Source organism: Myotis lucifugus, unplaced genomic scaffold (assembly GCF_000147115.1).
Source record: "Myotis lucifugus unplaced genomic scaffold, Myoluc2.0 scaffold_62, whole genome shotgun sequence".
NCBI lineage: Eukaryota > Metazoa > Chordata > Mammalia > Chiroptera > Vespertilionidae > Myotis > Myotis lucifugus.
This window is the reverse complement of record NW_005871110.1, coordinates 5,874,015-5,895,489: the sequence shown is the minus strand read 5'-3', so window position 1 is coordinate 5,895,489 and position 21,475 is coordinate 5,874,015. Positions and strand designations below refer to the sequence as shown.

The 21,475-nt window shown below is 41.8% G+C and overlaps 1 protein-coding gene across 5 annotated transcripts in view; it reads left to right on the top strand.

Annotated features, from left to right (window-relative positions):
- DNAJC12 (DnaJ heat shock protein family (Hsp40) member C12) overlaps positions 1-21,475 on the top strand; it is a 62,984-nt gene that overhangs the window by 31,770 nt on the left and 9,739 nt on the right. For 4 of the 5 annotated variants that reach the window (XM_023754623.1, XM_006089724.3, XM_023754622.1 and 1 more), the window contains 2 exons: positions 6,219-6,297; positions 13,883-14,022. In XM_023754623.1, the coding sequence (XP_023610391.1) occupies positions 6,219-6,297; positions 13,883-14,022 (219 nt within the window). Of the gene's footprint in view, positions 1-6,218; positions 6,298-12,711; positions 12,787-13,882; positions 14,023-21,475 lie in introns of those variants that run through there. The other variant, XM_023754625.1, reaches the window with a different exon arrangement.

Genomic DNA, 21,475 nt, shown 5'->3' with positions numbered 1-21,475 from the left:
GGAAATATGGAGTATGAAGAAACCCAAAAGAAAAATGCTGCCTAATATTTAGGTTTATGACATGCATAGCAATTATGTGGTGCATTATAGATATGCTATGTCGGTCTGTCTGTCTGTCTATCTATCTATCTATCTATCTATCTAAAAGCTTAAGCGACCAAACAACCAAATGACCTGACCAGTCGACCAGTCACTGTGACATGCACTAACCACCAGGGGGAAGACGCTCAGTGCAGGAGCTGCCCCCTGATGGTCAGTGCGCTCCCACAGCGGGAGTGCCACTCAGCTGATCAACCGTCCAGGTGGCCCACCAGCCCTGCGGCAGCCACTCACTCCCTCAGTAGTCCTTCAGGTCCAATCTCTGGAGAATGGGCCAGGCACTGACGGACTGGCACCGCTGGCACGATCCCAACAGTGATGCTGGCCTCCTGGAAGTCGGCCTCGGGCACCGTGGCCACTTCCCCTCCCTAGATGCTCCGCAAGGAAGAAATGATATAAAAGCAGCTGCCATTTGGGTCCTGACAACTGGTGCGAATGTCAGCTGGACAGATCCGGATCCCAGGCCAGCAAGAGCATCCCACCACCTGTCTGGAGGGCCAATCACGTCCCGGACTCCCTCACCCCCTTGGGATGGGTGCCAGAGGCAGGGCTCATGGCTGGCGAGTGCTGCTCTGGCGGGGGGCGGGGAGGGGGGGAAGGCTGGGTGGGTGGGAAACCCCAGGCATAGAAACATGGAACAGACTGATGAATCTCAGAGGAAGGTGGGGAGGGGAGAGGGTGGGAAGTGATTAACCAAAGATCTTATATGCATACTAGAGGCCCGTGCATGGATTCGTGCACTAGTAGGGTCCCTAGGCCTGGCCTGCGAGGGGTCCCAGATTGAAAGAGGGTACAGTCCAGGCCAAGGGACTCCACCAGGGGTCTGATTGGGACTTACTGGGCATGAGCCTGCAGCAGGTGTAGCGGGGCTGGGATGAGTGGGAGTGGCAGGCAGGAGCTGCAGGTGGCATTGGACTGCTGATTTCGGCCCAATCCCTGCAGGCCATGCTGAGGGACCCCACCCATGCACAAATTCGTGCACCGGACCTCTAGTATATTATATAAATAAGTACATGCATGTATATGTACATATTTGTATGTGTATTTTTATATGTTTGAAATTAGATTGCCTGAACTCAAATCCTGGCCACTTACTATCTGTATGACCTTGGGAAAATTATTTAACTTTTCTATGTCTGGTTTTCTAATTTTCAAAATGGAAATAATAGTAGTCCTCACCTCATGGAGTTGTTGTGGGAATTAAGTGAGACACTATATGTAAAGTACTTAGAGCAGTGCTTGGCACACAGTAAGTCTCAATACATCTTAGCTATTATTATTGTTATTACTAGAGGCCTGGTGCATGGATTCGTGCACTGGTGGGGTCCCTCGGCCTGGCCTGTGCCCTCTTTCAATCTGGGACCCCTCGCAGGCCAGGCCTAGGGACCCCACTAGTGCACGAATCCGTGCACGGGCCTCTAATATGCATATAAGATCTTTGGTTAATCTCTTCCCACCCTGCCCCCTCCCCACCTTCCTCTGAGATTCATCAGTCTGTTCCATGTTTCTATGCCTGTGCTTTCTGCTCTTGCATTGAGTGTCTGCCCCTGGTGGTCAGTGCACATCATAGCCACCAGTCAGTTGGCTGGTCGTATAGGCTTTTATACATATAGATTATTATTATGATATATGTATATATGTGTTCATATGTATACATATGTTACATCATTCCTTTTGAGGTTAAACATGGATTTATACTGCAAAATATGCTTTGTAGCTTACCTTTTCTCATAGAAATGCATTATATAAATTATCTCAGGTTATTAAAAAGTTTTCTATTATAAGATGATTTTTTAATGACTGCAAAATATTCCAGCCTGTAGCTATATTACAGTGAACTTTAACAAATGTCTTATTATGGACACATAGGTTTTTGTTTACAAGGTATAGCATGAACCTTCTTATAACTAAATTCTTTTCCTACCTTGGATTATCTCCTTAGACCCGTGGTTGGCAAACTGCGGCTCGCGAGCCACATGCGGCTCTTTGGCCCCTTGAGTGTGACTCTTCCTAAGCCTTAGGAGTACCCTAATTAAGTTAATAACAATGTACATACCTATATAGTTTAAGTTAAAAAAATTTGGCTCTCAAAAGAAATTTCAATTGTTGTACTGTTGATATTTGGCTCTGTTGACTAATGAATTTGCCGACCACTGCCTTAGACAGATTCCTTAAATTGGAATTGTTGGATCAAAGAGTATGAAAAAATATACATATATCTCAATTGCTTTCCAAGAAATTAGCTCCAGGAGAGCATGAGAATGCTTAGTTCTTTGCACCTTCAATAACACTGGATGTTATCACTCCTTGGATGTTTTGCTTTATTTGAGTACAAATAAAATGGAATATTTTTGTATGTTTACTGGCCCACAGGGTAGGCAGTTTTCCAGACCATTGAACATTGGCTTAGGAAGTCGGGATTCAGTGGACCTTGCCATGGAGGGCCTCACCTGCCCACGGGTTGCACTTGGCACTGGGTACATGGGGTGGAGATGCCAGGAGGTTAATAAAATGTGTCCAAGACAAAGTAGCCCAGTTTACCAGTTAGTTTAACCAGAACCAGCCCTACATAAGAGATTTATGATAAACTTTACAACAGTAAAACTGTGAAAGGTAATGAAAGATACATATGGACTATTCTTAATTTTCTAAAATTGGCAAAATATAGAAATCTACACTAATAAAAGACAAACATGCAAATTGACCATACCTTCGCTACGCCTTAGGCTATGCCCACCAGCCAATCAGAGCAACTATATGCAAATTAACCCAACCAAGATGGCGGCCGGCAGCCACGGAGCTGGAGCAAGCAGGAGGCTTGTTTGCCCCAATGATGGAGGAAGCCAAGCTTCCTGCCTGCCGCGATGGCTCTGAGCTCCACTCAAAGCAACAAAGTTTCAATTATAGAAGGTAAATAAACCCCAGATACCTGCTTTCAGCTGGCCGTGGCCACGGAGCTGGAGCGAGCAGGAGGCTTGGTTGCTCCAGTAATGGAGGAAGCCAAGCTTCCCACAGCTGGCTGTAGCTTCCGCAAAAGGCAACAAAGTTTCAATTATAGAAGGTAAATAAATCCCAGAATAAAAATAAAAAGAAAAAAAGGAGAGGCTGGGAGCATCCATCACCGGGGGGCTTGGCCAGCCTGAAAACGGGCCTCAGCTCCTCACCCAGACTGGCCAGGCACCCCAGTGGGGACCCTCCACCCTAAAGGGGGTGTGGCCAGCCTGAAAACAGCCATCAGCCCCTCATCCAGGCTGGCCAGGCACCCCAGTGGGGACCCCCACCCTGAAGGGGGTATGGCCAGTCTGAAAACGGCCCTCAGCCCCTCACCCAGGCTGGCCAGGCACCCCAGTGGGACCCCCACCCTGATCCGGGACACCCTTCAGGGAAAACCAGCCGGCCCCCACCTGTGCACCAGGCCTCTATCCTATATAATAAAAGGGTAATATGCAAATTGACCCTAACAGCAGAACGACTGGGAATGACTGGTCACTATGACACACACTGACCACCAGGGGGCAGATGCTCAATGCAGGAGCTGTCCCCTGGTGCTCAGCCACAAGCCAGGCTGACGGCTGCCAGCACAGCAGTGGTGGCGGGAGCCTCTCCCACCTCCTCAGCAGCACTAAGGATGTCCGACTGCAGCTTAGGTCTGCTCCCTGCTGGTAAGTGGACATCCCCCGAGGGCTGCCGGGCTGCCAGAGGGATGTCTGACTGCCAGCTTGGGCCTGTTCCCCCAGGGAGCGGGCCTAAGCCAGCAGGTGGACATCCTCTGAGGGGTCCCAGACTGCGAGAGAGCACAGGCCGGGCTGAGGGACCCCCCCGAGTGCACAAATTATTGTGCACCAGGCCTCTAGTATACATATAAAGAAGAAACGATCATACACATTAGCACTATGGAGAATTAACTATTTTAACTATTTGCTTCCAAGGGCTAATAGCAGAATGATTCCTAATGGGATTGGAATAAAAAAATAAAACAACAATAAAAACCCAAAATTTCTACCGTTGATAGATAAGTATGATTTTATCCATTTATTAACCCCCCCTCAAGATATATACATATATATGTAAAAAATGTGCCTTGAAGGATGTAACCTTTTATCTTGAGAGAAGGAAGTTAAAGGAGCTTTTTTTTTAAAAAAAAATATATTTTCTTGATTTGTTTACAGAGAGGAAGGGAGAGGGATAGAGAGCCAGAAACATCGATGAGAGAGAAACATCGATCAGCTGCCTCCTGTACACCCCCCACTGGGGATGTGCCTGCAACCAAGGTACATGCCCCTGACTGGAATCAAACCTGGGACCCTTGAGTCCGCAGGCCGGCGCTCTATCCACTGAGCCAAACCGGTTAGGGCATGGAGCTTTTAATTTTTATCTGTATTGCTAGATTTTTTTTTCAAAGTGTGATTATGAGTATTCATAAATTACTTGTTAATTATAAAATTCTTACTAGGACCTTTAGAATATTTAATATTTTAAAATTGAAAAACAAGTTATTCTCAATTTTCTTTGCTGTATAAGCAGGTAATGGTGACTGATGGTTTAAAGGGAGCAACAGGAAGAGGAAACAATTGATTACAGTTCTTAATAGGAAGTCTATATCTTCCTGTTATTCTAACAGGTTCTCAGTAGTTGCTTAACAAGGAAAAGAAGAAAGTTATTGGACTAAGCCTTTGGGAGGTGGAATTCATGCACTGCTATGATGTAGAAGTTTCTGATTTTGAAGAAGCAAGATGATCTATGTAGCTTCCTCTTTGCTATTCTAATACTCTGTATTTACTCGTGGATATCCTTCTATACTAATGTCCTTAACCTAATTGTTAAAAATGGGAGAAAGTTTCATTTAATATGATCAGGGAACCTACTTCTAGCTTATCTAAAAGTAACACAACTTTCAGTTGGTTCTGCAGCATGAAGGTGAAGAAATCAGGTAGTTGCTGCATGGACTTTACCCAAACTTGTGTTCTTCCTCTGCTTCTAGTTATCTAGTCTAGAGGTTATGTGTATGGTGTGCTCTGCTGGTAAGTCTCTGCTCTTTAGGCTTAACATACATGTGGGGCATGCATTCCTTCCAGCAGTAGTAGCTTCACTGTCACCTGTCTGGGCTTAGAAATGCTCCTTGTCTGTAAATGTGATTTAAAATCTAAGCCATGATGCTTTATTTATTAAAACAAAACATTTAAGTGAAAAAAATAAAACTAAACTGTTAGATTCCAGAGCCACATAACCACTATTGTCTCCTGCTGCTGTCATTGCAGTTATATTAAATAAAGCCAAATGTTGATTATTTCTGATACTAGGGATTAAATTAAATCATAGATGGCCCTAAACATAATTCTAGTTTGGGCTGGAGTTTCTGTTTTCCTAGTCAAAGTCTCTAACCAAGCTGTTAATTGGTAGCGAAATGATCAGGTTTGAGTTATGTCCTTTTTATTTTTTTAAATGTATTTTTATTGATTTCAGAAAGGAAGAGAGAGGGAGAGAGATAGAAACATCAATGATGAGAGAGAATCATTGATCGGCTGCCTCCTGCACACCCCCTACTGGGGATCAAGTCCGCAACCCAGGCATGTGCCCTTGACCGGAATCGAACCTGGGACCCTTCAGTCTGCAGGTCGACGCTCTATCCACTGAGCCAAGCCAGCCAGGGCTATGTCCTTTAAAAAAAAATTGTGAAATTCTTAATAAAACTGAAAAGGGCCAAAAGACAGGAAGAAGGAACTTTATAATGGATAATTTATAAACTGGACAGTCATCCCTGAATAATGAATGGTGGCTAAGTATCTTAAAGAACTCAGATGTAGGACTTGTATACATTCTTAGGATAAACCTATCTGACCATTTTTGACAAATATATTGAGCTCATAGATGTCTTGGGCCACCAACAAGTTAAATTGTCATCACAAACCACTATTTGAATAGGGGCTATTATTGGATGCTTTCTGAATTGTGTAATTAAGGAAATTATTTCTTAGAGTAAAAAAGTCAAAATACAAATATAAAGATCAAAATGAAAAGTTGTGTTGATCATGGCTGTTTTGGGAAGGACTGATGTCCAAGTTCTTCCTTCATGGCATATAATCTGGACTCTTTAATTTAAACATTGATTTTTGTTTTAGGTGGAACAGATCCTAGCAGAATTTAAGGTCAGAGCCCTGGAATGTCATCCCGACAAGCATCCTGAAAATTCCCAAGCAGGTAGGTATTTAATAGCTGTTTCTCATGGAAATGAATAGCATATAGAACTAAAAAGCCATTGTAACTTAATTTTCTTTTCTCTATTACTCTCAAACTTATTCTTTTGTTCAATGCCAAAGAATGTTTTTGTACTATTGGATGGTAGGAGGGGAGGGAAGAGTGTAGAGTCTTTCCTCTAATGGTAGTCATTGAACATCCATTTTTCTTTCTGCTGTAATGTGCTGCTTCATGGTTTAAAATGTGTCCAGTTTATGCCTTATTTCACCAGCATTGGACTGTTAACATAACTTAAGCACATTAGTAACCAGATGGTTGAGTTGATGAGAACTTTGCTGTGTTTTCTTCATTTCCGGGACCTGAACATGTCCACATATGCTACATGTCCATATGTATGATAATGTATTCATACTTTAGTTTTTTCATTTATGATAATTTAAAATCCATTATCATAAATTTAGACATAAATGCTTATGTATATCTTAACTTGAAAAAAAAATACTAACAAACTAAAATCCTTCCTTAACCTATCTTCCTCCTGCTCCTCTCCTTCCCTTTAGAGCAGTGGTTCTCAACCTTCCTAATGCCACGACCCTTTAACACAGTTCCTCATATTGTGGTGAACCCCAACCATAAAATTATTTTCATTGCTACTTCATAACTGTAATTTTGCTACTGTTATGAATCGTAATGTAAATATCTGATATGCAGGATATATTTTCATTGTTATAAATTAACATAATTAAAGCATAGTGATTAATCACAAAAACAATATGTAATTATATATGTGTTTTCCGATGGTCTTAGGCGACCCCTGTGAAAGGGTCGTTCGACCCCCAAAGGGGTTTCAACCCACAGGTTGAGAACCGCTGCTTTAGAGCCAAACTTTCTGAAAAAGAAGTTCACAATTGATTTCTCTACTTCTCTTCTGCCCAGTTTTCCCAGTCTGACTTCCTCCTCACCTTTCTTGGAAATTGCTTTTGTAATAGTCACCAAGGACTTCTTGGCTGCCAAATCCAATGGTTGCTTTTTTTGTCTTCATTTTCCTTGAGTAGCAGGATTTGGTACTGTGGATCATGCCCTCTTTCTTGAAACGCTCTTTGCTCTTAACAACCTGGGCATGTGCCCTTGGCCGGAATCGAACCTGGGTCTCTTCAGTCCATAGGCCGACACTCTATCCACTGAGCCAAACCAGCTAAGGCCTAACTGAGATACTTTTATCAAGTGTGTGAATAAATACATAAAGACTGGTACAAAAAATGTTTCCCTTATCTTAAAGGGAAACATTTTTTTAAAAAAATATATTTTATTGATTTTTTACAGAGAGGAGGGAAGAGGGATAGAGAGTTAGAAACATCGATCAGCTGCCTCCTGCACATTCCCTACTGGGGATGTGCCCGCAACCAAGGTACATGCCCTTGACCGGAATCGAACTTGGGACCCTTGAGTCCACAGACCGACGCTCTATCCACTGAGCCAAACCGGTTAGGGCTCTTTATTATATTTTTATAGCAATCCTTGATCTTTTTGATTTGTATAAGCAGATGTTTTTCCAATATAGGAAGTCATTTATTTTGTTAAATACTTAGCTATTACTTTTGCTCATTTGATTCCCACTCTTTTTATTAAGGCATAACTTGTTTAAGGCCACAGGAACAAATCATAAGTGTAAACTTGACAGATTTGTGTCTATGCACAGCCAGTTTAACCACTGCCCAGGTGAAGATGTAGGACATTTCCAGCACCCTTTTCATGTCCTGTTCAGAGTCAGACCCTCTCCCATTTGTGGATCTCTGTTGTCATTGATTAATTTTGCCTGGTTTTAGATTTCATGTAAATGGGATCATACAATATGTACTCTTTTGTGTGTGGCTTCTTTTGATTTACATTGTGTCTATGGTATTAACCCATAGTGCACATGTAGCAATAGTTCACTCTTTGTCATTGCTGGGCCTTTAGGTACAAACCCCCTCATTTTGTGCCCTCCCCCATCTCTCCATTTTCATTTTCCCTCCACCACCAGGCTAGGGTCCATGTTTTAGCCACTCAGAATATTTTGGTTCCATAGGTGCTCTTCTTTCTACTCTTCAGACCTTAACGTCTGCTGCTCCCTCTGCCTGGAACTCCCCTGAGGCCTGCACACCTCCCTGCCCTGCTTTGATTGGCAGGTCATGCTCCTGCATCAGGTCTCAGCTTAGCCACCTCTTCCTCTGGGAAGTCATGTGCGACTTCCAGAGCACTCTGTACGTCAGGCAGCAAACTGTGTATCGGACCATCTCCTTGTTGCCTATTTGCTTATTAGTCAAACTGGAAGCTCAGTGAGGCTTATCTTGTTCCGATCGGTGTGCCCAGCAGAGGACATCTCCTTTGTGCAAATAGTAATTAGTGAGTGAGTGAATGAGTGACTTCAAGAACATTTCTTTAGAAGACATTAAGTACTTCTCTGAACTGGAGTTAATATTAAAATAGATTTTCTAGCATAAAAGTGTAAACGTTTGATAAACACTTAAAAACAACTATCAGCCCCAGGTTATTCTTTAACTGGATTTTTCTCCCAATGAAGCGTGGCTTTGAGTATTTGACTGTCCCTGGCAGTTTCTATTTGGGGAACATTATGAATCACTGTGCAATCATTGCCATTTCTAGTTGCCATAGTGATGGAGTTTTCATGTACCGGCTACCTCAGTCTTCTTCTTCAGAGAAACACTAGACTGTGTAAATATTGTTTAAAATGAAAAGGTACACAGACATCAGTACCTTTCCTTGTCAGCCTTGCAGTTGACAGATGATTCAACCTTTGGGTAGAAATAGTTTTCAAGTCTGTTTAAGCATCCATTTACTCAATTTGGATGAATAATGTAAGTGGTTCTTTACATACTTGGAAAAGGATTATGGTTCCTGATAAAAAATATTTTAAGGTCCTAGCCGGTGTGCTCAGTGGTTAGAGTGTTGGCTTGTGGACTAAAGGGTCTCGGGTTCAATTCTGCTCAGGGGCACATACCTTGGGTGCAGGTGTGTGCAGGAAGCAACCAATTGATGTGTCACGCTCACATCCATGTTTCTCTGTCTCTCCCTTACCCTCCCACTCTGTAAAAATCAATGGAAAAAATATCCTTGGGTGAGGAGTACCCCACACCCCAATTTTTAAAAAAATGTTAAACAAAAATTCACCCAGATGCTAACTTTTAACTTGACAGAAGTCCAGAACACACTGGAAAGATTTTGAAGTGTATTTCATTAAAGTGAAAGGCTAGCCTGTAGAGCAAGTGTACGTAGGAGAAATTAAACATGTATATATACCTTTTTGGACCACTAAATGCAGTGTCAACCATTGCCATTGAAATCACTGATTTGTTAGCATGATGAAGTAGGAGATATGAACCTAGGTTGTCCGTCTGGATTGCTCCTAGCTCCCATTTCCAAGCTAGCTGACCTAGGGAAACTTCTCTGAGCCTGGGCATTCTCACAGGTACATGGGTAGACAACAGTATATTACTTCATGTGCCTGTCGTGAAGATTAAACGAGGTGTCCTGCATGCAGGAAGAGCTCAATGAATGTTGGCAATTATGATTCAGTGGACTTTCTGTTCTCAGCACTCTAAGATAAATATTGAACAAAATGGAATAGTTTCTTTTTTGTAAGTAACCATCAGAGCTTTCTTGCTTTCATTTAAAAAGAATTCTAAATCTAAGGCTTCTGGAAATCCCTCCTCTCCAGGTGTGGGGGATGGACAGAAGACTGGTTGTGCTATAGAAATTATGTCTTTGAGCTCAAAAGATCCCGACTGCTGTTCACGCCAGTCCCGTGTATGCGCGTGACAACAACCGTTTCAGGCCAATGGTTTAAAACTTCTCTTTGACCCTGAAGAAAGGGGTCAAAGGTTTTGTGAAACGGTGTTTTTGTTATTGATTTGCGGGCTTCAAAGACATACAGATATTTGAAGAAGGGCAGCTCTTTGTCCCTTTCTATTATCTTTGAATGTCTCAATGTTTTCCTACTTCAAAAACTCTTTTTTTTTTTTTTTTTTAAATATATTTTATTGATTTTTTACAGAGAGGAAGGGAGAGAGATAGAGAGTTAGAAACATCGACGAGAGAGAAACATCGATCAGCCGCCTCCTGCACATCTCCCACTGGGGATGTGCCCGCAACCCAGGTACATGCCCTTGACCGGAATCGAACCCGGGACCCTTCAGTCCGCAGGCCGACGCTCCATCCACTGAGCCAAACAGGTTTCGGCTACTTCAAAAACTCTTTAGCCTGGCCGGTGTGGCTCAGTGATTGAGCGTCAACCTGTGAACCAAAAGGTGTCTGGTTCGATTCCTGGTCAGGGCACATGCCTGGGTTGCAGATGTGCAGGAGGCAGCCAATAGATGTTTCTCTCTTATCAATGTTTCTATCTCTGTATCTTTCTCCCTTCCTCTCTCTCTCTAAAAGAAATCAATAAAAACATAAAAAATTGCTTCTTTTCCTCAGAATAAAAATAATACATAGTAATAAATAATGTTGAAAGTGAAAGTCAGCTCTCTCTGTCAGAGACCACTATTCACAGTTGGGATATTTTCCTTCAGACTTTTCTCAAAGCATGTTCTGACATCATATTATTATTATAACTTAAGTAATTATAAGTGTTCTGCATTTAAAATGTGGCTATAATAATACAAATTCTGTTGTGAAATATGAATTTAAAAGAACCTATGTGTTTTCAAAACAGGAGTTAAGCCACAGTGTCTCTCAAAGGTTTCAGCATCATTTGCTCGTATAAGCTTACAAAATGAGATCTCTCTTCCCAGACCTGGTAAATATTTATCTTGTGTGATTCATTTGATTAGCTGATATATTAAAGGAGAAATATAAGCCCAAACTCATTTTTATTAAATGTGGGAAAGAGGATGAAACAAGGAAAAGGCTTTCTGCTTATCAATTGTTGTTGAGGGACTGACATCAGAATAATTCCAGGCAGGCTTCTTTTGTTCCGGAAACTCTGGAAAACAGGCCAGCAGTAATGTGCAAAGAGAAGGTGACTCACAGGTAAATATGTAAATATTTACAGCCCCTACTCAAGTAGTGTGTGCATCTGTGGTGATAATTTAATGAGCTTTTTATTCCTGTTGGGAAAAGTGACATCTCATTTATACAGAGAGACATTTACATGGTCACCAGCAACAGGAAGGATTGCTCACTGGAGCCAGCTGATACAACAAGATGATTTTTATTTGTTTCTTTGTTTCCCTGTAGCTTTCAATAGCCCCATCTTTAGGTTCTTCTCTTTAACCTGTAAGTGCTACTACCTCCAGCAGTGATATTAAATAATAATGGCCTGTTAGGTACTTATGCTGTCCAGCCTTAGAGCAGGGGCCTGGAGGTGCTGTCTGTGGCAGGCTGCGTCTCTGGCTGCTGGTGGGGGGGGGGGGCACTTGAAGTGGTGTATTTGGAGGACTGGGGCTCAAAATGTTATAAGGGTATCTGTGATTTCTTTGTGCTTAGAGCTTAGGGAATAGCACTGTGTGATTATTGTTATGTTCACATTTAAAATAGGAGACATTCACTCATTCATTCAGTGAGCAAATACTTTTGAGCACCTGCTACCAGCCGTGGGCAAACTACGGCCCGCGGGCCGGATCCGGCCCGTTTGAAATGAATAAAACTAAAAAAAAAAAAAAAAAGACTGTACCCTTTTATGTAATGATGTTTACTTTGAATTTATATTAGTTCACACAAACACTCCATCCATGCTTTTGTTCCGGCCCTCTGGTCCAGTTTAAGAACCCATTGTGGCCCTCGAGTCAAAAAGTTTGCCCACCCCTGTGCTATGCTGTTGCAGTACAGGGGATGCAGCAGAGAACAAAAGAGATAAAGTCTCTATCCTCATGGTGGGTGCATTCTGGCAGAGGAGCCAAATCACAAACAAATAACTAGATAATGTCAGGGGATAAAGAAAAGTAAATAGCCCTAACCGGTTTGGCTCAGTGGATAGAGCGTCGGCCTGCGGACTGAAAGGTCCCAGGTTCGATTCCGGTCAAGGGCATGTACCTTGGTTGCGGGCACATCCCCAGTAGGGAATGTGCAGGAGGCAGCTGATCGATGTTTCTCTCTCATCTATGTTTCTAACTCTCTATTCCTCTCTCTTCCTCTCTGTAAAAAAATCAATAAAATATATTAAAAAAGAAAAGAAAAGTAAATAAGGCAAAGGATGATGGGGCAAGCAGCCATATCTAGATGGCATGGTCAGAGAAAACCCCATTGGCAGGACAATAAGAGGGCACCTGAGCCAACATCTGAAGGCAGTAACGTGAGTGCCTGGGGTAAAACTGTTCTTGGCAGAAAGGACAGAGGACAGCAAGTGCCAAGGCCCTGAGGCTGAAGTGCTGTCAAGGAGCAGCAGGGAAGCTATGAGGGCTGTAGCAAGGGGAGAAGGGGAGAAGTAGAAGGAAATGAGATCAGAGGGAAGAGAGGACAGGGCAGGCAGAGCATGTCAGCTTACCAGCCATGGTAAGAATTTTCAGCTTTATTCTAAGAGAAATAGGAAGTTGCTGGAAGTCATTTTGAGCAGAGGAGTGATAGTATGTGACTTATTTTTTAAAAGATCACTTTAACTGCTGTGTAGAAAACAGACTGAGGCAAAGGCAGGGGGATCAGTTGAGAAGCTACTATAATGATCCAGCCGAGGCAGAACCATGGCTTTGGCCAGAGCAGTGGCAGTGGAGGTGGTGACAAGAGGTCAGATGTTGGGTATATTTGAAAGGCAGAGCCAGTAAAGTTTGCCAGTGCATTAGAAGCGAAACGTGAGAAAAAGAGGAGTCAAGGATGAATCCAAGTATACAGGAAATGGATGAAATATTTCCTGCCTCTCCACACAGAATCAGTCTTGCCTCTCTATTTCTGTTTATCACATATTGAAATGATTTGTTTATAGATCTGCTTCCTTACTTGACTCTGAGCTCCTCAAGGGCACAACCTGGATCTTATTGATGAATGATGAAGTGTTTACTATTCCTGGCAGTGAGAGAGAAAGGAGGAATTAGAGCAGTGGTTCTCAACCTTCCCAATGCCACGATCCTCAGTATGACCTCTAAGGTCCTGGATACTGGGTGCTTTTGTGCACTCTGCAGCCCTATCCCTCATTGTTCTTCTGGCCCTGTGTCTCCCAGCCACATTGCCATTCCCTACTTCCTCTACCTTACCATGACTTAGGTGTTTTTATTTGTAATGTTCCTCTAGCTTGGTCATACCCTCCCAGACAAGAAAAGGTAGTTTTCTTCCTAGTAGACAAAATTATAATTTTCCCAATGTTTATAAATGGCTATCCCACTGAATAGATCATGTCTGTTTTCACACCTGTGTCATCACCTGGAACAGCACCTGGCACATTACTGGAGCTCAGTAAAGGGAGTGGATAAACTGAGAGCCAGGCACTTTACAGACATAATCTCACTTGTCCTTATGGTACACTTTACAGATGAGGAAACTAATTGTGAGGAGCTGAAACTGGTCCAAGGTTACACAGCTAGTAAGTAGCAGTGACTGTTTGGGAGTTTTAAATAATCCCTCCAAGAGAGTAGTGCTCATCTTTTGATTTGTTTTCCAGTGGAGACTTTTCAGAAATTGCAGAAGGCAAAGGAGATTCTGACTAATGAAGAGAGTCGAGCCCGCTATGACCACTGGCGAAGGAGCCAGATCGCGATGTCATTCCAGCAGTGGGAAGCTTTGAGTGACTCGGTGAAAACGGTAGGTGTCTCTCTGGGATGAAGTGAATTTATGAAGCTCAGGCTGCCCATGGATTAGACTTACATAGTAACTTAAATAGTCAATAGGGGATGGGGGGGAGAAGGCCCAAAAGGTGGTAGAATCTGGATGAAAGTCAGTCGGTGTCCACAAAACCCTGTGAAGGGAAATGTAGTGGATCAGTGCCAGAGAGCCCGTGACTATGCTTGTGAGTCTCTTTAGCCATTCGACTGGTTATATACACTCCCCGTTATCATTTACTGTTTTATACATTCTCATAACTGTGCTTCTCAAGTTGCTCATACAATACTGCTGAATTTTGAACCATTGCAAATTTATCTCCATCTTTTTAGTTCATATGAGCCTGGTCTCTTCTCAAGGCGTATAAACTCCATAAAAAAACAGGATCTGATTAATCAAAGAAAGCTCTAAATTATTTATAAATTACTTTCATTATAAAATCTTATGAAAGAATTATTGGATAGACGCCGGACTAAAGCATTGTATTATTTCTTCATGCCATTAAAAAAACCCTAAATATCAAAATAATCTCTATATTTACTGTTATATGTTTATTTTGTTTTTTTACATTAAGCTTTATATATTACTAGAGGCCTGGTGCACGGATTTGTGCACCGATGGGGTCCCTCAATCTGGCCTACACCCTTTTGCAATTTGGGCCCCCTCGGGGGATGTTGGACTGTGGGGATTGGGCCGATTAGTCTGACATCCCCTGAGGGATGTAGCAGTGTGTGAAGCAGCAGGCGGCTGGGGAGGAGCCCGAGCAGGGCCAGGTGCTGCGCCACTCCTGATCATCCCGGCCCCACTGTGCCTGCTGCTGCCACTCGGTAGTGCTGCCATAGAGGTGGGAGAGGCTTGCGCCACCGCAGCTGTGCTCACCAGCCGTGAGCCCGGCTTCTGGCTGAGTGGTGCTCCCGCTGTGGGAGTGCACTGACCACCAGGGGGCAGCTCCTGCGTTGAGCATTTGCCCCCTGGTGGTTGGTCAGTGTGCATCATAGTGACCAGTTGACCGGTTGAGTGGTCGAGTGGTTGAGTGGTCAAGTGGTCAACCGGTTGCTTAGGCTTTTATATATATAGGTAGAGAAAATACAATTTTAAAGGTTTCTACATTCTTAGACATGACTCATTATCCAGTTTTTTTTCTATAGGGACACTTTTCTATGGCATGAGACTTAGAATACAGAAGTTACCTTACAGGCAAGTCTTCAGGGACATTTATTAGAATTAACCGACAAGGTCCTAGCCAGTTTTCTCAGTGGTTAGAGTGTTGGCCTGCGACTGAAGGATCTCGGGTTCGATTCCAGTGAAGGGCACCTGCCTAGCAGTTTGATTCTGTCCAGGGCAGGTGCCTCGGTTTCAGGGAGGCAACCAATCAATATGTTCTCTCACACTGATGTTTCTCTCTGTGTGTCTTTCCCCTTCCCTTACACTCTCTTTCAAAAAAAAAAAAAGATTTAGTCACAAAACAATTCACATCTTTTATTTACTTTTTTAAAATTTGATGAGAGAGAGAGAGAGAGAGAGAGAGAGAAAGAGAAACATTGATGTGAGAGAGGAATATCAATTGGCTGCCTCCCACACTTGCCCCAATGGAGGATCAAACCCACAGCCTGGGTGTATGTACCCTGACTGGGAATTGAACCCTCCACCTTTTGATGTATAGGACGATTCTCCAACCAACTGAGCCACATTGGCCAGGGCTGATTCACATCTTTTACATTACAACCTGTCAGCATTACATTTAAATTTCTTTCTTTTTTTTTTTTAATATATTTTATTGATTTTTTACAGAGAGGAAGGGAGAGAGAGATAGAGAGTTAGAAATATCGATGAGAGAGAAACATCGACCAGCTGCCTCCTGCACATCTCCTACTGGGGATGTGCCCGCAGCCCAGGTACATGCCCTTGACCAGGATCGAACCTGGGACCTTTCAGTCCGCAGGCCTACGCTCTATCCACTGAGCCAAACCAGTTTCGGCTTAAATTTCTTTCTTAATAGTTTTATTTTAAGAAGACTTAAGCAAATTGTTTTTCCATTGACAAAGGATCTGTAATAGTAAGCGAGGGTCTTTGAAGTAATTGAGAAGAACAATGCAAAATTATCAAAGTACATAGTTAAAGCCACTCTACATAAAATGTAAATAATATTCTTCATCTCATTTTGGAATGAGTGTATATTCATATGATTTCTTAAGTGGGTTAATTATTCATGAAAAACTATTGAATATCTAGAATGGGGTAAAAGGTTTACTGTTCATATGGAAAATAATACAATAATTAATAAAAAATAATACAAGAATAAATTCTGTGTTTTGTGTACTCACAACTGTAAATCTACTTTTGCCATGTCCTGTATGCACAAAATAACTAGAGAGAATTTTTTGTTTTTATTGATTAAAGAGAGAAGGGAGAGGGAGAGATAGAAACATCAATGATGAGAGCGAATCACTGATGATCGGCCGCCTCCTGCTTGCCCTCTACTGGGGATCAAGCGTGAAACCTGGGCATGTGCCCTTGACTGGAATCGAACCTGGGAACCTTCAGTCCACAGGCTGATGCTCTATCCACTGAGCAAAACCGGGTAGGGCTAGAGAGAATATTTTTAAAATAGTGACTTAACTTCACATACTCAAAAGTAAGATTTTTTTCCCTTTTACATCGCGTATACCTGCAATTCTTTGTTGGCACGGACTAAATAGACATTGTTCTACCACCTCTGCATAACCATATTTCCATTCTGCTGTGTGTGACACACTGTAACTGCAACTGTGACCCTTGCTATTTGAATGCCTTTTGATTTATAGTTCATTTTTCTTGATGATCCACTGACTCTTGTTACTTAATTTTAACTGCTAATATCAAGTTAGCTGTGGTTCTTAAAAAAACTCTTCTCTAAATTCCTGCTCTAATTTATATTGCCAATGTCTTTCCATTAAATACTTATTTTTTGTCTCCAAACACATCATTTCTGCTTTGAATTTATCTTATCTATGAACTGTTTGAGGTCTTACAATAATTACATTTTAGATCTTACTGGCTACGTCATTGATCTTGTCAGCAAAATTAAAACAGTCTGCCAGGCTAGCGTTTCGTTTTGTATGTATTCTTATTATGATACAAAAATGATGAGATGCATATCTTTCTGCGTTAAATTAGCAGTGTTATGTTTTCTTGCACAGTCTTCTTTGGGCCAAACCTTTTTTTGCTTCCGACTTGCTTTTGCTTCTCTTTCTCAGTGGACTTTGAATCCTGCATGCCAAGTTTCACATGTTTTGTTTTGTACCTCATTCGTTAGACTTTCTGTAAATTTCCTTTCATTCTTTTCTGTTTTCGTCCTCACAGTGACTTCTGCATGTGAAAGCCTCCCCTCTCTCTGTAACATTTTAATTGTTGCTTTCTGTATTTGTGCATTTCATTTGTTTAACTTTTCACATTCACTATAATTATTGTCATACCTAATATTGTTCATCAACTCATAGATTGGGGCCTGTCTTTTTGTAGATAAACATCAGCATTAGGTCTTTTGGGATATATATATATATATAACATATGCCATTCTGACAATAAAATGTTTGTAAGTTAGGGTTTGGGTAATAGGTGACATTTATCTAAAACACATGTGCATGGCCACTTGTTCTACACATTTAGAATGTTAAATCTCATAAAATCCCTACCTTTCCATCATCAACTCTGTGTTTCTGCTTTTTATTTAAGCAGTATAACCCCCCTTGAAGGAAAAGCATTGGTAGGGAATGTTAGTCCCAGCACCTTCAAGGCAGGACAAATCACAATGCATTTTTGCAGCATCACACACAGGTTCATATTGCAGGACTCTCCTTTGGGAGAATTCCTTAAATGACTCATTTCTATCATCCAAGAATGATGGACTGTAATTGGTAATTTTTTTTCCTCCATGCCAAGCACCTGCCACTTCACTAGCTATTTATCTTTCTTTTCCTTTTTAGAAGTTCCTCCTGGTAGTTTAGTTTGTAAAAATATTTTAAGAATTCATTGAGGTCAATGAATATGTTGGAAATTTAAATTTAGATATGGGATGTTGGTTTAAAAAAAAGGGATGGGGTGAGGGCTTCCGTAACCAGGGCCTTTGGGAGCTTGGGATAACTTGAAAACAAGATGCCCTTCTAGCTCAGTGGATTTTAGGGAAATTCATTATGGTCATGCTATAAATGGTTTTCTTCAAGGGACTCAGGGGATGAATCTCCCTTTAGCTCCAAAATATATAGCAGAATGCCTTTAGGATGGCTGTGGGAAAGTGGTTGCAGCAAAGCCACAGTCTAAATCAAGTGCTGAGTAAAATTCTCATAAGCTGTTAAAACTGCTATAATTTTATAAAGAGTTAATAAAAATATTTTTTTGATGAATTGATTGTTTGAAACATTGATTGTTACTGGAAGGGCTTGTTGGGGCTGCCAGTCACCCTCACGTGGACCTCTTGTCTGTTATTTCTGGCTGGACAAGGTGTCTTTGGGATGAGTCCAGTTGGCTACAGGCTACTAGGGAAGCTTCCTGGTTTCCCTGGTAGCCACAATTTCCCTAGCCAGATGGGAAACAGTGTGCAGTTCAAGGTCTTCTGGGCTTATTCAAAGGCAGTTTGTCCTAATTGGATGTTACCCAAAAACTGTCAGAGGTCACCCAGGAAAGTAAAAAAATATGTACTCATGGAGAGCCAGGATAAAAATAACCCATCAATTTTGAATAGTCACTTAGCTGAACCATGGCTCACCTGAGTCCATTGATTTTTTTCTAATTGTCTCAAAGTTTACTATAGACACAATGTATTTATATCCAGTGTTAACCAAGGTACATAATTCAAGAAAATGGCTTTCTAGATATAAAAAAACACACAAAAAACCTGACAATCCATGAAGGAAAGATGGTAAACAAGTTAATTGAGAAGCAGAACAACATGCCAGTTTCACAGAATAGGACAGTGGCTTTGCCCCCAGGCTGGGTGTCTGTTTAGTGTTAGCCAGCTCCATGCATACAGTGATTTTCATCTGGGCAATTTATTTTACTGTCCAGATTCTCCCCTCCCTAGAATTCCTCTTTGTCTCTATCATCTGCTATCATTTGATATTTTTATTGATGCTCATTCTATTGATCTGAGTCACTCCACAGTAGTTTGCTTGATGTTAAATATTGTTGTGCCCAACTGCTATGCTAGTGGAGCTGAGAAATACATTCTATGAACACAGAAATGTCTGATCTAATTGTGTCCCAGCAAACCAGGCTGCTTAGCATTGCTCTTATGGTAGTCCTTTGATTGAACTATAAAGCGTAAGAGGTGCCTGTATAGGTTAGATATAGTTTGGATTTTCCCCTTGAGTATTTGATTAATTGGGATCAGCAGATATGAGGGTTGATAATAAAATACTTTATTCTGATTTGCTCATAAAGGGGATGGATGAGTAAGACGACTATCTCAATATCTTTTCACTGAGTGCTTGGAAAGCATTTATTATAGGTGAGTCATTTGTCCTTCACCCATCTAAGGCATATCATAGGTCCTTTTATTCCAAGAGAGAAGTGCTAAGACACAGAATTAATATTATACTGTTGTAATTAATTAATTATTAATAACAGGATAGGAGCAAAGGGAAGGCCAGACATTATGGAGATGTTCCCTGTAAAACACTGGGGGAGGGAATCACACAGGGAAGATACTGGCCTGTCAGTCACGCCTGGTAAATAAAGTGGTGCCTCAGGCAGAACTTGGCAACCCCAGTGTTGTAGATAAGTTCAGACTTCCCGGAAAAGGAATGCACTACAGATGAAACACGATGTGCCCCTTGCATCATGCGGCACGTGTGTAGCAGAGGCGGTGGCCCCTTTTGTGGTTCTGGCACAGTTTTTAAATGTCACAACTACTGACCTAATTCAATAACCTTGAACTTCAGAAAAGCAATGTTTTGGTTTCTTTGCTTTGATTTCTTGACACAGTAAACTCTCAATCTCTCTTTCTCACTCTGTATTCATTTATTCTTCCATCTACCCATCTATCCAATTTTAAACATTTTTTTTAAGAGCAGACAAGTTATTTTTTTTAAAAAAATATTTTTATTGCCCTAACCGGTTTGGCTCAGTGGATAGAGTGTCGGCCTGTGACTGAAGGGTCCCAGGTTCGATTCCGGTCAAGGGCATGTATCTTGGTTGCGGGCACATCCCCAGTAGGGGGTGTGCAGGAGGCAGCTGATCGATGTTTCTCTCTCATAGATGTTTCTAACTCTCTCTCCCTCTCCCTTCCTCTCTGTAAAAAATCAATAAAATATATTTTTAAGAAGTATATTTTTTTATTGTTTTCAGAGAGGAAGGGAGAAAGAGAGAGAGATAGAAACATCAATGATGAGAGAGAATCATTGATTGGCTGCCTCCTGCGCACCCCCTACTGGCCCGCAACCCAAGCATGTGCCCTTGACTGGAATTGAACCTGGGACTTTCATTCCTCAGGCCAATGCTCTGTCCACTGAGCCAAACCAGCTAGGGCCAATTTTAAACATTTTAATAGGAAATACATACACAGGACACAAAATAGAAAAGGTACAAAAGGGTCTATGGGGAAATGTAACTCTCTCTTACCTTGTTCTTCAAAAAGTGTTACCTAAAAAATGATTCCATTTTTAAGACCGATTTTTGATTTCTTCCATACTCCAGATCCCACCATACAAAGCCAGGGTTATGCTGGCAAAATCACACAAACTGTAACCCAACCCAGGTTTGACTACCTGTTGTAAAGAAAGCCAAACTTGTGAGACAGGTACTGGTGTAAAGGAAAGAGGTGTATTCGAGTGTCAGCATCTCAAGAAGATGGGGGACTCCTATCCTCAAAAACCCATCTTAATATCTCAGTGCAGGCAGAGATTTTTTTAAGGATGGAGAGGGAAAGCAGAACAAAGAGATAAAGGGAGGGGTTATGGACTTGTCTCTCTCCCAGGAGTAAAGGGGCGGGGAGTGAAGGGGAGTATGAATATGCAGTTTCTCAAAATTCTTCCCCTCCTTTTAGTGCTATTTCTCTTCCTACAGGAGTTTGTAGGTTTAGGACACACGTTTAGGTCTTCACAGCTGGCGTCAAGCAGCCCTTCTCCCGCCCCCCCCCCCCACTCCCCACCCCCCGCCCAACAGGCTGCTCTAAGGGGGTGGGGGGAGGGCTAGATAAGAAATGAAAACATAAGGACTTTATTTATATACACTAAGAAAACAGTTGGCTATAGCTTTGAGAGAATGCAGTATATGTATACATAAATGCATATACTTAAATGTTAATTATGAGTACATATCTCTGGACAAAAGTCTCCCCACCAGGAATATCTACACATTCTTTTTAAATATATAAATATTTAGGGGGGAAGAGAGTTGTAATGGTATGTGTATAAAATATATCTATATCTTCCCCCGGAATATATAGGCAGCTGTCAGG